This window comes from Xyrauchen texanus, chromosome 43 (genome assembly GCF_025860055.1).
Source record: "Xyrauchen texanus isolate HMW12.3.18 chromosome 43, RBS_HiC_50CHRs, whole genome shotgun sequence".
Taxonomy (NCBI): Eukaryota; Metazoa; Chordata; class Actinopteri; order Cypriniformes; family Catostomidae; genus Xyrauchen; species Xyrauchen texanus.
Window position 1 is genome coordinate 19,397,054 of NC_068318.1, and position 16,725 is coordinate 19,413,778.

The window sequence follows — 16,725 nt, forward strand, 5'->3', positions numbered from 1 at the left end:
AAGCTGTACTCCACCCTCACGTGCCAATAGTCATGTCACGCAAGAGGGCTAGAGAAATGTAGATGGGTTCGATTTAGCAGTGTGTTTCCTTTGACAGGAAAAAACACATTTTATTTTGGATTGTGTGAGTTGACTGGTTGTGAATTTGAGTTTGTGTTGTAGATTGATGTGGACAAGATTGGTAAGTATACTGCCTAGAGGTTGACTGAGCATTTTGTCAATGCTGATAACTAAGGTGGTGGAAAAGGCTGAATGTTAAAAAATGCTTCTTGGTCTTCCATAATATGACTGACTAAAACGCACACCCTGTCTACATTGGACGTGAGTGTCATGTCGGGTCAAAAGCAATAGATCCCCATTATAAACAGTGAGGCTGTCTACACTGGAAGCGTTTGTTGTGCCAAGTCCGTCGTGCCATGTCTGTCCTGCTGAAAATAAACGGGTGTCTCGTTCCATTTTGCATTGCACGCGCTGGCGCTACAATACAAATTAAATGGTTTAGAATTTTCGTGTCGGCGCGTCCAATGAAGACTGTGTGTGTGTGTGTGTGTGTGTGTGTGTGTGTGTGTATACATACACACACACACAGTTGAAGTCAGAAATGTACATACACTTAGGTTGAAGTCTATTTTTTTTTAACCACTCCACAGATTTCATATTAGCAAACCGTAGTTTTGGCAAGTTGTTTTGGACATCTGCTTTGTGCATGCCAAGAGTAATTTTGCCAACAGTTGTTTACATACAGATTGTTTCACTTTTAATTGACTATATCACAATTCCAGTGGCTTACACTAAGTTAACTGTGCCTTTAAGCAGCTTGGAAAATTCCAGAAAATTATGTCATGCATTTAAGCAATTAGCCAATAAGCTTCTGATAGGTCAATTGGAGGTGTACCTGTGAATGTATTTTAAGGCGTACCTTCAAACTCAGTGCCTCTTTGCTTGACATCATGGGAAAATCAAAAGAAATCAGCCAAGACCTCAGAAATTGTTTTTTTGAACCTCCACATGTTGGTTTCATTCTTGGGAGCAATTTCTAAATGCCTGAAGGTACCATGTTTATCTGTACAAACAATATAAACACCATGGGATCATGCAGCCATCATACAGCACAGGAAGGAGACACATTCTGCCTCCTAGAGATTAATGCAGTTTGGTGCAAAAAGTGTAAATCAATCCCAGAACAACAGCAATGGACCTTAGACAATTATCTATATCCACAGTAAAATGAGTCCTATAATGACATAACCTGAGAGGCTGCTCAGCAAGGAAGAAGTCACTGCCCAAAACCACCATAAAAAATCCAGACTACAGTTTGCAAGTGCACATGGGGACAAAAGTCTTACTATTTGGAGAAATGTCCTCTGGTCTGATAAAAAAATGTAACTGTTTGGCCATAATGACCATCATTATGTTTGGAGGAAAAAGGGTGAGGCTTGCAAGTCAAAGAACATCATCCCAACCATGAAGCATGGGGTTGGCAGCATTGTGTTGTGGGGAGGCTTTGCTGCATTAGGGACTGGTGCACTTGATGGCATCGTAATGAAGGAAAATCATGTGCGTATATTGAAGCAAGACATCAGCCAGGAAGTTAAAGCTTGGTCGCAAATGGGTCTTCCAAATGGACAATGACCCCAAACACACCTCCAAAGTTGTGGCAAAATGGCTTAAGGATAACAAAGTCAAGGTATTGGAGTGGCCATTACAAATCCGATAGAAAAGTTGTGGGCAGAACTAAAAAAAAGTGTGTGAGGCCTACAGACCTGTCCTACAAACAGTTCTGTCTGGAGAAATGGGCCAAAATTGTGAGAAGCTTGTGGAAAGCTACCCAAAAAGTTTGACCCAAGTTAAACAAAATAAAAACAATGCTAAAAAATACTAACAAAGTGTGTATATAGCCGTGGCCAAAAGTATTGGCAGTGACATTAATTTGTTATGCAAAGTTTTCTGCTTCAGTTGTTGTGGTGTTGATTCACATTGTTTCTAGAATATTATGCAGAGTGATCGGATGCATTTTAAATAATTGCAAAAAGCTACATTTGCCAAAAATATTAACTTTTATCACAAAAACCCAAATTTCATAGTTTTTTGGTCCTGGCACAAAATTACTAGCTAACATAATTTCACAAATCATGTCAGCTGCACCTGGGAAAGTGTGAATGAGTACTAGTCAGATGAAATCACTCTGTCATTCTGATTGGATTATAAGAGCAGACTGATTGCAATAAAAGGAGGGAAGAAGTGCTTCCAATCATCACTTTGCATCAAAATGGCCTCATATGCAAGGCAATTGCTGCAAAGAATATTGCACCTTAAAGAACCATTTCCTGGATCATCAAGAACTTCAAGGAGAGAGGTTCAACTGCAGTGAAGAAGGCTTCAGGACGTACCAGAGTGTCCAGCAAGTGCCAGGACCATCTCCTCCTGAGGAGTCCGCTACGGAATCGTGTCACCACTAGTGCAGAGCTTGCTCAATATTGGCAACAGGTTGGTGTGAGTGCATCTGCACCATAGTGAGGTGAAGACTTTTGGACAATGGCCTGGTTTCAAGAAGGGCAGCAAAGAAGCCACTTCTCTCCATGAAAAACATCAAGGACAGACTGAAATTCTGTAGGAAGTACAAGGATTGGACAGCAGAAGACTGGTGCAAATGTATTTTCTCTGAAGCCCCTTCCGACTGTTTGGGACATCTGGAAAATCGATAGTCCGGAGAAGAAAAGGTGAACGCTACCATGAGTCCTGTGTCGTGCCAACAGTGAAGCATCCTGAGACCATCCATGTGTGGGGTTGCTTTTCATCCAAGGGAGTGGGCTCTCACAATTCTGCCGCAAAACACTGCCATGAATAAAGAATGGTATCATAATGTCCTGCAAGAGCAACTTCTCCCAACGATCCAGGAGCAATTTGGTGATGATCTGTGCATTTTCCAGCATGATGGAGCACCATGTCACAAGGCAAGAGTGATAATGAAGTGGCTCGGAGATCATTACATTTAAATTTTGGATCCGTGGCCAGGCAACTCCCCGGATCTTAATCCCATAGAGAACCTGTGGTCAATCCTCACAAGGTGAGTGGACAAGCAGAAGCCCACAAATTGTGACCAACTCTGAGCACTAATAAGGCAAGAATGGATCACCATCAGTCAGGATTTGGCCCAGAATCTGATATCTAGCATGCCAGATTGAATTGTAGAGGTTATGAAGAACAAGGGTCAACACTGTAAATATTGACTCTTTGCATATATTGAATGTTTTTGCTTATAAAAGATTTTAAAACTTATGAAATACTTATCATTGTTTTCCAGTATACAATAGAAACCTGTAAAAAAATTATCTACAAATACTGCAGCAGCAAACTTTGCAAAACACAAAGTTTATGTCACTGCCAATCCTTTTGGCCATGGCTGTAAACATCTGACCCACTGGGAATGTGATGAAAGAAATAAAAGTTCAAATAAATCATTCAGTCTACAATTATTCTGACATTTCACATTCTTAATATAAAGTAGTGATCCTAACTGACCTAAGACAAGGAATTTTGAAAAATGTGTTTAAATGTATTTGGCTAAGGTGTATGTAAACTTCAGACTTCATGGGAAAACTGATAACCAATAATTCCAAAACGCAACTATTGGCACTGATTAATCGGTAAAACCTATGTATCGGTCTACATCTAATGCTGCCCTTTATTTGGGGTGGGAGGACGTGATGCACTGTACTTTGTCAGGGAGACACTCACAGAGGGGCGAAAATTTCATCAAAATGTTGCCCCCCAACATAACAATTCTCAAGAGCAATTTTTGAAGGGGACACCAAGAGGTTTTTTGTTGTTGCCCCGTTTGCATTTGTATTATTTTATTTCTTAAACAATTATTTTAAGAATATATCATTATATTATTTACAATACACATATTTTAATGATATTTTAGGGGGGGACAACCCTCAGATGGGGGGGTCCTGACCCCCCTATTTCCGCCTGTGCACTCATACACACACATATAAGGTCCCCTTGCATTAAAAGAGCTGAATGACTGTTTAAGTGTGTTAAATTATAATTTTCTTGTTAAAATATTTTATGATTTAAAAACTTTGTCCTGATTTCCTATACTTACCAGTGCACATCTCTTTCAGGTTATGACTTCGCCGCTGTACTTGAATGGTTTGCTGAACGTGTGGACCGCATCATTCTTCTCTTTGACGCACACAAGTTGGACATTTCGGACGAGTTCTCCGAGGTGATCCGTGCCCTGAAGAACCATGAGGACAAGATGCGGGTGGTACTCAATAAAGCTGACCAGATTGGCACCCAGCAGCTCATGAGGGTGTATGGCGCCCTCATGTGGTCACTCGGTAAAATTGTCAACACCCCAGAGGTGATCCGAGTTTATATCGGCTCATTCTGGGCTCAGCCACTGCTGGTTCCAGATAACAGGAAACTGTTTGAGGCAGAGGAGCAAGACCTTTTCCGTGACATTCAAGGACTTCCAAGTAATGCAGCACTGCGCAAGCTGAATGACCTTATTAAACGGGCCCGTCTAGCAAAAGTAAGAAAATAGTTGAGAAAATGTGTGTATTGTTAATTATGATATAGGGGCTATCTCCTTGATGAACACTGTTTATTTACTTTATTTTTAGGTTTTACCAGCATATCTACCAGTATATGTGATTCTCAAGCAAAGAGATTAGTGTTTAAGTGTATGGCACCCTCGTGTGATCATTTACTAAAATTGGTAGTCAATAGAAATCAATCTTAAAAGTTGGTTTATTTTTTTTATGTTGTCCTTTAAAAAAGCAAATCAGCAAAAAAAAAAAAAACATTGTTGCTACAGTTTTTATTAGCCACCAACACTGTTATAAAATAAATTAGTTATTCTGAAATATTTATAGACAGATTGAAGGAGATTCCATATTTAATCAATTATGATTTTATACAAGTAAGAATAACTGTAGTAACTGTAGTATTTTGGCAGAAGCCATGATTCATTTTTGTATGTGTTCACAAATCTTTTTTTGATGTTTCCATTATCGCATTATCGCTTTCCATTATGTCAATATTAATTGCAAAATGTATTTTTCATTTCAGGTTCATGCATATATCATCAGTGCTTTGAAGAAAGAAATGCCAAACATGTTTGGGAAAGAGAATAAAAAAAAGGAGCTCATTGCTAACCTGGGTGAAATTTATGCAAAAATTGAAAAAGAGCATCAGATCTCCCCTGGTGATTTTCCAAAGCTCATTAAAATGCAGGTACATTAAAGTGAAAGACTCAAAAGTCAATTTTTCCGTTTTTATAGCCACATTTTTCGAAGTGATCAAAAAATGTTTTGTAACAGTTTATACCCTTCATCAATTAAATTATTCAGTTATCCAGATATGAAATTTAGTTTCTGTTCCAAATATATTTTCACAGCCTCTAAGGGTACAAAATACTATTAAACATTTGTCTACTCATTATTTTCCTCCAATCTCTTCCCCCACCTTGACATTCATGTAAATGGTTGTCTTCATTACTAGGAAATCCTTGCTGGTCAGGATTTCACAAAGTTTCAAACACTGAAGCCCAAGCTGCTGGAATCAGTGGAGGACATGCTGGCCAACGACATCGCCAAACTCATGACCCTCGTACGGCAGGAGGAAGCTGCCATGCCCAGTCATTGTGTCCATGGTGGTGCCTTTGAAGGCACTATGAATGGACCTTTCGGGCACGGTTATGGAGAGGGAGCTGGTGAAGGCATCGACGAGCTGGAGTGGATCGTAGCGAAAGACAAACCAACTTACGATGAGATCTTCTACACCCTGTCACCTATCAACGGGAAGGTCGCGGGTGCCATGGCCAAGAAGGAGATGGTCAAATCCAAGCTGCCCAACACTGTTCTAGGAAAAATCTGGAAGCTTGCCGACGTGGATAAGGATGGGTTCCTGGATGAGGAGGAATTTGCCCTTGCTAACCACCTCATCAAGGTTAAGCTAGAGGGGCACGAGATACCAGCTGAGCTTCCTGATCACCTTGTGCCTCCTTCCAAACGAGGACAGTAACAAATCGGGGAAAATAAATGTTATTATTGAGAAAAATGGAGTAGAATTTATGAATATGTGAGAAATGTCTACAAATATAAAAATATATACAAAGAATATGAAATAACTAAACTATATGCATTGGATGTCAAAAGAAGCCAAACAGCTTTTAACTTATACATCATTACAGTTATTTTGTTGTTTTCATTATTATTTTCACATTATCTTCTTTGTTCTTGTTAGACCAGTTGTTAGCAACCTAATCAAAACTAAGAATATTAAGAAATTAACACTTATTGTATTTCTCTAATTCTAGATGTAGCCTAATTCTGGTAAAGCATGGATGATGGTATGCTGGCAGGGAGATTCATTATGACAAAACATTCTGTAGGCTATAATTGAAAGGTCTTGGAGGTTACATTAGATTGTTGAAAGTTATGTGAAATCTTTAATTTAATTGTTCCATATCTTTCTGTACTTTTATTACTTCAGGTCTTCTCACGTTTAAAGTCATGCTTTTAACTTTCCAGATGGGTCTGTGTCGTTCAAATTGAGTTTTTCATCAGTTTTTCTCATTGTTTAGATTTAGCTGACTTAAGCACTATTCATTGTGTAGAATTCATAACCGATGAACTGAATCCTCATGAGGTGTGGCTTTGAATCTGGTCTGTTTTATATAGGCAACAATTCTTAAGCTGCTTTCCTTCCTTGGCACTTCTCAGCCCTTCATTGTATTTTGCTCTGATCCAGGTTATCTGGATTCTGGACAACCATTTTTTTCATTGATGCTGCATTGTCTGTCACAATGGTTTAAAATATTGTTGTGAGTTATAGCTATTCAAAACAAGATGTGTAATTGACAAGAAATCCAACAGACAGACAGATGTCTAACTGTATGATATGTGTATAAGTGATATAAATGGCGCCGCTCACACTGGCCTCTAGCTGTGTTTGTTCTTTAAATGGCCTCTATCTGCCTCAGCCTGCTTCAATATGAAAAGCTTTATACACTCCCTCTATAATACTGTTGTTACAAGCCTGCTTCCCCCCATACCAAGTATATTAGTATAGTGTAAGAGCTAGGGACAGAAATTCCCCCAGATATGTGGGTGCAAAAAATGCCCCTGTAATGAATTCCTCTGTTTCATTTGCAGCATCTGATAGATTGTTTAATATTGGAGTCTAGGTCAAGGAATACATACTATTTCATTAAATATAACATAATTATTGAGAGTGATAATGTATGCAAGCAAATTGATTAAATTGGTGTGTTTGACATAAAAGGTTGACAGTTTTTTTTAGAAATCAGTAGAAAACATGCTCTCATAAAAGAATAATATGCGCCAGAAATTCAAATCCAGGGTGCAAACAGAAAAGTTCATTTCTGACACAGGTATTACTGTATAGTGTAATACAAATTCTGTATAATACAGCTTTATGCTAGATGTTTTCCTTAGCATTTAAAATGATGATTATTTTTTTTAAATAAAGGAATCAGTTTTCACTTTTTAAAATGAAAAGGCCTATGTCTGTCTTGTAATTATTTGTATGATATCATATAACTATGGTACTTCAATCTTGCACTTTAATCACTGTTTGTAGATAAAGAAGTGGCCTATGATGGTCGTCCTTCGAATTTGAAAATGACCACGGCTTTAGTCTTTTGCTGAACGGGTGCGACGTGGCTGATAAGACAAATCTATTAACAGCCATTTTTGTGTAAGCAGGTAATAATCTTCAGAAACTGAATATAAAATAATATATATAGGCCTATATATATATATATATATATATATATATATATATATATATATATATATATATATATATATATCATGAAAATATGTTTAGCATATCCTTGAGACTGGCTTCATACCCTTGTACTTCTCAATAATTCAGTCAAGGAGTTCCCGCGATGGGCGAAATGTGCCATACGTTGTTCCTGGCAGGTTACTCAGCCTTTTACAGGCTCTATATGGTTAGGATTAGGGCGAGGTGGGGTTAGGACATCCGCTGCCTCCCGGGAACAAACTGAGGCACTTTTGTACAACAGGCAGATGCTCCCAAGTAATTAGATTCGGTGGTGCTGTTGTCCTACGCGTACGCGAGAGGGCGTGAAAACACATTAAACTCAAATGTTCTCCCGGCTGATACCTCCGGAAATCACGTGTTCACATTTCAGCCTCAATCCACCTGCGCGAGCAAGCTAGTGGACTTCTGATGCTGCGCGAGACTGGCGAAAGAACAGTGAACACGAAACAGTAGAAGTCTGGGTGGAAAAGTTATTTTTATACTCACATTGGTTACTATATTGTGGCTTAAAAGGCAGAGGGATGGATTTAAGGACGTGCTGGGTCTGTTTAATCAATATAATTCTTCTCACAGGTAAGTTTTATCGTGGCTGTTTTTGAAGGCTGTTGAACCCGAGACGATTGTGGACTAGCTCACGCGCTACTTTTGCCTCATGAGTTTTCGAAAAACTTCATACTTTATTTATTTTTGTTTGTTCCGTTTGTTTGTTTGTGTGTGTGTTATATTGAAGTTTTAATATGTTGACGCTTTTATCTACACCTTCGACTCTAAACCAAATTTTCTGCAGCAGAACTGACCATCGATATCGAGCTTCAAAGGGTTCTGTTGAAGGAAAAAAAAAAAAAAAAGAATTGTCTTCATTGAAATCAAGTTACCGGTTCAAAATCCGATGACTTATTTTAAAATCTGACAGCAGTTTTATACATAACGAATTTAAACGAAAATATATAGATATTTATCAGTAGGAAGTGTTGTTCTCTGCTTGTTACTGTGTATAATGATAAATTAGGTTCAATCCACTGTGCTGGTTTGAGGTTCAGTGCCACTTGTGAATGCAATGTTTTGCTATTTTAACTTTAATGATTAACTAGCCTGACCCTGGGAAGAAGTTGATTGTTTTAGTGTATGCATTCTACAGAATTTCACTTGCATGGCCGAATAGGTAATACGGGTTTTTGTGTCCTTGGTCCGTTATACGAACTGTGATAACAGAATTAAATTAACCTGTATTGTTGGTCATTAGAGTGTTTTATTTACACTACTATTAGAGAGAAAATATTTTAGAAAATGTTTTTCCAATTGGCTTTCCAAGCCAGTTTCTACTTGTTGCCAGTTAACACAATAGGCTTCACTTCATAAGAGGGGCTTCTTTCAGTCTACCATCTGCCAATGGTAGCGTCACTTGTAACCCCCCTCCCCCTTAAATAAGACTGATGTACATGGATGAAACCGAGGTTGCTTCTTATCCAGTCCTCATATTAGTCCTGATGTACATGTCCGATCCCTTGCCTACAAAATGGGCAGATGCACACTGGCATTTTTGACTTCTGAGAGAGCCACATGTTGAATGTTTGGTAACTGCTTTGAGGCACTTGTGATTGTTGACTGACCAGCTGGTGGCTAGTTTATAACTCGGTGAAATGCAGCATTTTACATATGTCTTAGTCATACTAGGAAGCAAGTGTGGAGCAAAAGAATACCAGTAGTGTTAACACCGAAATTAGACACACCAACACATTCTCACAATGAAATCGTCAGGATTCGCCAATAGCTGATGCCTTTGACAATGTCAAGACGATATTTGGTTCGTTTTACCATTAATGTATTAAATTATTCTTTTTTATTATTATTAGGCTATTATTATCAAATTAATATTACAAATAATTTAAAAGGTTCTTATTATTTCTTTCTTTGTTTCAGACTTCTAATTTTGTTTTGCAAGAACAGTATCGTCTAAGAGTGCTGCAAATGACCTCAGACATCTCAGCTCAGGAGGTGCTTTGAGTTCAGTTCGCTTTATTTTCACAGAGCAGTTTGTGGTGAACGCAACTCTGCAACCAGTACGTCTGTGATTAAAACATAAAATAATACAAAAACACGTTCAACTCATACCATGATTTGTATTTCAGTGATTTATTATCATTATAATGAGTATTTTTACATTTATAATTGCTTTTATGTCTTCGTTTGTAGAAGTAATTTTCCACCTGCAAGTTTAGACGGATACTTGCCTGACGGTAAATTAAAATATATATAAATATATATATTTGATCACTTCGTTATTTTAATTGCTTTTTCGTTTAGAGTGCAATTTGAATTTTGAAATGTATTTGATTTAAGTTTTTGTTTTTTAAATAAAAAAAATAATTGCACAATCACTAAAGTAAGAATATTCACCGATCCGTCAGCCCGATTTAATTCACGATTGGCCCAATTACCGATGTAATTGGATATTTAGTTATATAGAATATATATATATATATATATCGTGAAGGAGGGAACAAAAAAAATGTATTCACACACATGATGTCTTTTCCTGGTTCAATGGACCGATGAAGTAGGTTAGTTTCCAAAGAGATGTTGCCCTTCAAAACTGTTGTAAAGCCATCTTTCAAAAGAACAGCACACATTTTAATTCCACTTAACTTTTTTCCAGTTTCATTTGAATTTTTTGTTAAAAAAATAAATTAAATAAAGTTCAGAGTTTGAAATCAAGGTATCTTGCTTGATCTGACTATGGAGAAAATCGCCCAACCCTACACACTACTGATTGGGTAAGTTTAGATGAGGCATTTGGGTAAGGGCATACTATTATTAAGTATGTCCTTAACACCTCGTGTGCGGAATTCATGCTTCTGCTTTAGACATTCCGGGAATTTGCATGTGATGAAGTCTTTACAAGTTTATACAAACATAAGCGTGCGAGATCATACGAAATAGCCAACTCGGAAATTATGTACGAATTTTCATGAGATTGGTTTGTCCACACCCTCCCTTAATTTCTCTTGAAATACATCTGAAACTACATAGCACTGCTGGTATGAGCTTGTGCAGATGTGGGCAAAGGTTACCTGAGATATTCAGATAGAGAGAGAGAGAAAAAAAAAATTGTTGCATTCAGGCCAGAACTAGGAAAGACAAACTGAAAAACCATAGAGTGTGCATGGATAGGGCAATGACATTCCGGGCCACTGGTTACTGATAAACTAGAGTCGAACAATAACAAGCTTTGTGTGCTAACACTGCTTTTGTTTTAATGCATGGAATGTGTTGAGTTGATTTTGATGTGTTTATCTCAGATATGAGTAACGATGCATTTACATTTCATTGCGGGAGACATTAGAGTATGTGTTTTTGAATGCTTGTTTGTGTGACATTTATTCCTCGATGGAGTTAGCGTAGCTCAAACTCATTACCATCACAATGGAATGTTGAGTCTGACATTTTTGTGTTTTCGGTCCCTCTCAGCTGACGAGCATATTATATTGATGTTGGTTTCAAAGCTATTTCTAATATTTGTTTTCAATGTAAAAAACATATTTAAAGACATGGCACTTTTATGTAATTTACAAAAAATGTAAATAGCTTACCTTTGCTGAACTTAGACTCTTCTGTCCTTGATTAGAAACGCAATCTATATAATTGCATTGATTGATTGAGCTCTTTCTATTTGCAATGTCTTCGTAAAATTCATCTTTTAGTCTGCCTCAGTTAAGCGATTGTATTGTTCAGCCTAGTTTGAGCCATCAACATACACCAAAATGAAAGTTATTGCCAGCTATATAGTAAAAAAATTTGTTCATTTTTAAAATCAATTTTGAAAATGTATCTCCTGTTTGAACTTAATAAAAGTATTTTTAGATTGCAGACCGTTTTGCCTTTTCCAAATGAAATGATAACAAAATGCTGGCAAGCATTTTTCAGGTTTGAAACAACGCTGCCTTCACTGTCCAGTCCTTTAGTCTGTGGTGTCTTCCCTGTTCTGTCCTATAGTCCCTGGTGTCCATTAAAGACATTTTCCCAATAATAACCTCCATAGGTACTGACAGTCTTGTCCCTTCACTTAGACATTAGGCAGATGCTGTCAGACATCTCTGGTCAGTCAGCACTTTTATTTTGTTCTTGCTCTTGTGTATATTTGTGAGCTCACTCATTCATGTCCACCATGTGTTGTAGTATGCACTCAACTCCTTAACATTATTTGGTTGTTTTTTCTAAATAAATGTTTTTTCTACTCTACAAAAGCCAATAAGAACAGACCTTCCCATTCACAATTGACCGAATGTAGTGTCTTGTTTTGACCCTGTTTAATGGCAGTGTGTTGGTTTGAGAACCTCCTCAACCTTGTGTTGGCCTGTGATGTAGTTACCTGATAAGCCAACCTACTCTGGTGCCCCTTCCTGGAGACCGTTGCTAGGAGATCTGTGACACACAGCCATGCAAGTCCTTGGAATATGAGTGTGGAGGAGCACTTGTTTATTCATAGTGTTGTTGAAGGATTCTGAGTTTAAATGCTTTTCTAAACAGTTATTCAGGTAATGGAGGTAGAAAAATATACAAAATTATCTCCTGGTCTTTGTTGTGCATTGTATATTTAATGTCAGTTTTTTTATATATATGTATTTTGTTGTCTTGTGCAGTAGGGATGAGAATCAATACGAAAATGAATTTTGACAGGTCCCTCCTTGTCTTTAAATATAAAAAAAGTGAAGGTGGTCGCATACTGGACAAGAAGCAAAATGCTGCATCGCGGCTAGGACATTTAGGACAGGTGTATTTTTTGAGCTGTTAAGTAGTTTAAATTGTAATTTTTTATCTCGGATGCATTGCAATTAGGGCTGCACGATTATAGCAAAAATCGTAATTGTCCATTATTGCTCTTGATATTGTAATCGAGATTATTAATGTCTATTAAAATATCAAAATACCTTAATGTCACAAAGTAATCAACCGTGTGGTTCATCAGAGTAGAAATTTCAGTGGTGGATATGAGCTGTGCTCCAGTTTCTTTTAAGCATTATATTATATTTTATATTGTAATAATGTTTGTTAAAGATAAGGCAAATTAAAATTATTGTAAATTGTTATCTATTGTATAGAATAAATTGAATTATTGCTTAATTTATTAGTCCACGTACATTAATTAATATGGCATATTCAAACTTATTAACAGCTGATTTAAATCAACTAAGTTACTGCATTCAGTAAGACCTAGATGGGACCATTAATGTTGCACTTTGGAAATTAAAAACAGTCATTTGTGATCTGAGTTTGTGCGATTCATGAAAATGTTAAATCTACCAATACCAGCTGCGTGGCAAATGGGTCTTATTAGAGCAGATGCGATAACAATGACGGTGATTCCTGAAATATGCCATTCATGTTGGCTACATCTCCAAAACACACTTGGAACAGTTAAGCCGAATTACTTTATTGCTATTTTGTACAAGTCAAATTCACATTGGCCTACTTATTAACATGTCAAAACAAAACTCTTAATTAATTTTTTATAAATTGTGCACAGAAATCAAACAACGCAACAAACTCTCCCATTACAATGACCGCTGTCACTTACTGCCGATATACACGGTTTGAGATCTGCATTTCGACACGAGCGCAGTGATGCTCCACACAAAGTTCTGCACTTTCTTGAATTCTCTCATTAAAAACAAATCTGTCTAATCAGCATAACAATTCATTTATTTACACCACGTCTGTGCCTTGATTAGAACAGGATAATTTGAGTTTTGTCGTGTTGCTCATTTGAAATGTATTTAACATCTACGTTGAAAGCGAGCGGTGCGATATGCAATGAATCCAAAATATTTACAAAGTGCTTTTCGCTCTTGTTCTACAGCTTCTTTTCAAGTGTCAGGTGCTGTTTCTTCAGTATTAATTTTTGTGTGCTGCGCGAACAGAGCAAGAACATAAAGCAAGCGGGCATCCAGACAGTTTAAAACTTGCACATTAGGAACAGTTGTCATTACAGGCAATTGGCCATTGCCATTTCATTGCTCAACGGACATGTTAGTGATTGGTTAAAATACTCAATCACTGCAAAAACATGTTGTAAATAGAAACCATTGATGCAACAGTAGCAGATTTAAATTGAACGCTGTAATCGTCAGCATTCACAATTACATAATCATGGCATTGCGATTCGTTTTTCGAATTGTGCAGCCCTAATTGCAATTATTTGTCCAACAATTCTGATTTGATTCTTAAATTCTGAATTAATTCTGAGTTCAACTAAAACCGTGGCAGCACTGTGGCTCTTACATGTGCACAATAGACCGAGTGAGATGCTAGAAAGATACGTGTCAAACGCGCATAAACTAAAGCCAAAGGCACACAATAGGACTGATTGCAGGCTAGGTGGATCAACCACCATCATCGTAATCTAAACAAATCGTGAGGCCAGTGAAGATTCACAGCTGTAAAAAATATCAATTTATAGTTGTGTACAAAAAAAGTTTTAAAATAGGAATGCTACCAAATAAATGGAGCAATACTATGCATACAGTGGCAAGAAAAAATATTTGAACCCTTTTGGAATTACTTGAATTGTATAAATTAGTTTGATCTTCATTTAAGTTACAATAATGAACACAATCTCTTTGAACTTAACACAAATTATTATAGTGTTCTTGTACACATTGTAAACATTCACAGCATAGGTTGGAAACATTTTGTGAACCCCATAGGCTATTGATGTCAACAAATAACAGATAATTAGTGTCCGGTGTTGGCAAACCTGACATCCAATTATAGAAACTAGATTGGAGGTGTAGGTTAGTGCTACTTTGACTTATAAAAAAGCACGCAAAATTTTGAGGTTGCTATTCACAAGACGCATCTGCTGATGTGGACTAGCATCACAAAAAAGACATCTCTGAATACTTGGGATAAAGAATTGTTGCTTTGCATAAAGCTGTATGGAGGCAATTCGGGACACTTCACACAACTCATAGAATAGGCGCTGACCGCACAGAGAAATGGTAGTTTCGGAGTTTGTAAATATTTACATGATCTGCTTACATGTTATTTGAACTTCAATAAAGCTATAGCACATTAAATATAACTGGATTTAAGATGTAATGCTGGGGTGTTTCCTTTAAAGAGCTTCGACTCTGCTTATTCCACAACGAGAGTGATTCAGTATTTACTTTTGTATTTTTGCATTATAATTCCCTCATACTTTGTGATCTACAACACCTGAAGCTGGTTGGAAAGTTTAGAGTGCATCTGTTCTGTGAGTTGTGTAATACTTCCTTTCAGTCTGGCATGAACTGCAGTGCTGCTCTCGCACGTGCGTCATCATTAGATTTAAATGTCATCTCATGTTACGTTAAATGGGATCCAATGACTGTTTAACAACTTAATTTTTTTTTATTGTCGACTAATCGTTTCAGCCCTAATTATAATCATACAGTGAAGATGTGTAATCCACGAGAATGTAAGAATGTTTACTTGGGTACTTGTTACTGCTGTTAAATTTTAAGCACCATCTTAATATTTGTTGAAAATGTATAAACATATACAAATATTTCTATGAACAGATTTTGATTAATGATCATAAAATATATAACATAAGCCCCTTTCACACAGAGATCCTGGGATGAATCCTGGAAAAGTCATCCCTTGAGCTATTCTGGTACTGCGAGATTTTGATAATTCACACTGCCCAAGCTTTCCTAGAATCTGTGCTTGCATTCACACACATCCCAGAACAAATCCCAAGACAAAAGTGACATGACGATGTAGGGCTGTCAACGAATATTCTAAATTCGAATATATATTCGAATAGTTTTAAAAAACAGAAATTCGAAGGTGAAAATTAATATTCGAATGTGGAAAAAAAAAACGCGCCCGCGGTAGCAGATGTGCGGCTGTCTGCTTTGCGAGTGGGCGTGCTGCCTGAGGGGTCTTTGTTGTCACATTTCTCGGAATTGTGTGCCTCATTTTATTTAACGTTAAACAGAAACATGACTAAAATGTAAGGCTACTGTACTGACTGAATAGATGTTGCATGAATAAGGTAGGTTAGATACAGCAGTTTCATGCACTGCAGGCTTCCACTGGTTTGATTATTTACCGTTTCATGTCAAGGAAAAGTTCCATGTTTACCACAGCACAGCTCGCTCGGAGCGTTCAATGTCGGTTCTATATACTGTAAAACTTCAATTAATGTTAATAATTTGTTTTAATCACTGAATGAAGCCTGCTATATTTGGGACAAGAGTCGCGACCTTATATTGCTTGCACAAAACTCTTGATCAGCACTCAACATTTGTTTATTGTTGTTGTTCTTTTAAACCGTTATGCGCAGAGAGCGTGAGGGCGAGAGAGAGAGAAAGAGTGCCTGCGCGTGCGAGCGAGAGTGAGGTCTTGGCCATTAGTTGATTTACTTGTTTTTGTGTAGGTAATACGTTGTCAAATATGTTTAAACTTAAATAAACTACCTATACAAATAGTTATGTCTCTTTGTATTAATTTGTCCTGTTATTGACGTAATGCGCGTCATTGACCAAATGCGCAACCAGATATTCGAATAGTTCGAATATGTGTTTTTTTTAGAGGGAATATTCGAATGTCATTTTTGAGCAATTTTGACAGCCCTATGACGATGTGACATCTATGTACATCATAAGTTTACTGATAAACCATGTTTTTTGTACCTTACCACAAAAAATTAATGGTTTATTTCATCGTCTCCGATTCGTCTGTGATTGTTTTTATTCACAATGCCGCAAATGAGAACATGGCAATGTATGACAGTCGTTTGAAAGGTTTTTTTTTTTTTTGCTTTTATCTTTTTGCAACCGCAGTACACCGTAAACTGTTAAATCTCTGTTCTGCATACAGACTTTCTCCTCAAGATAAATATGTCATCACTAT

General features: G+C 37.1%; 2 protein-coding genes across 2 annotated transcripts in view; both read left to right on the forward strand.

Annotated features, from left to right (window-relative positions):
* LOC127636133 (EH domain-containing protein 1-like) overlaps positions 1 to 7,520 on the forward strand; it is a 33,779-nt gene extending 26,259 nt beyond the window's left edge. Inside the window, exons 3-5 of the mRNA XM_052116542.1 lie at positions 4,131 to 4,543; positions 5,083 to 5,247; positions 5,515 to 7,520. Coding sequence (XP_051972502.1) covers positions 4,131 to 4,543; positions 5,083 to 5,247; positions 5,515 to 6,036 — 1,100 coding nt within the window. The 3' untranslated portion in view covers positions 6,037 to 7,520. The remainder of the gene's footprint in view (positions 1 to 4,130; positions 4,544 to 5,082; positions 5,248 to 5,514) is intronic.
* A 697-nt stretch (positions 7,521 to 8,217) lies between these two features.
* The window catches only part of LOC127636193 (coxsackievirus and adenovirus receptor homolog), a 60,777-nt gene continuing 52,269 nt past the window's right edge, over positions 8,218 to 16,725 (forward strand). Inside the window, exon 1 of the mRNA XM_052116620.1 lies at positions 8,218 to 8,400. Within this exon, the coding sequence (XP_051972580.1) occupies positions 8,349 to 8,400 (52 nt within the window). The 5' untranslated portion in view covers positions 8,218 to 8,348. The remainder of the gene's footprint in view (positions 8,401 to 16,725) is intronic.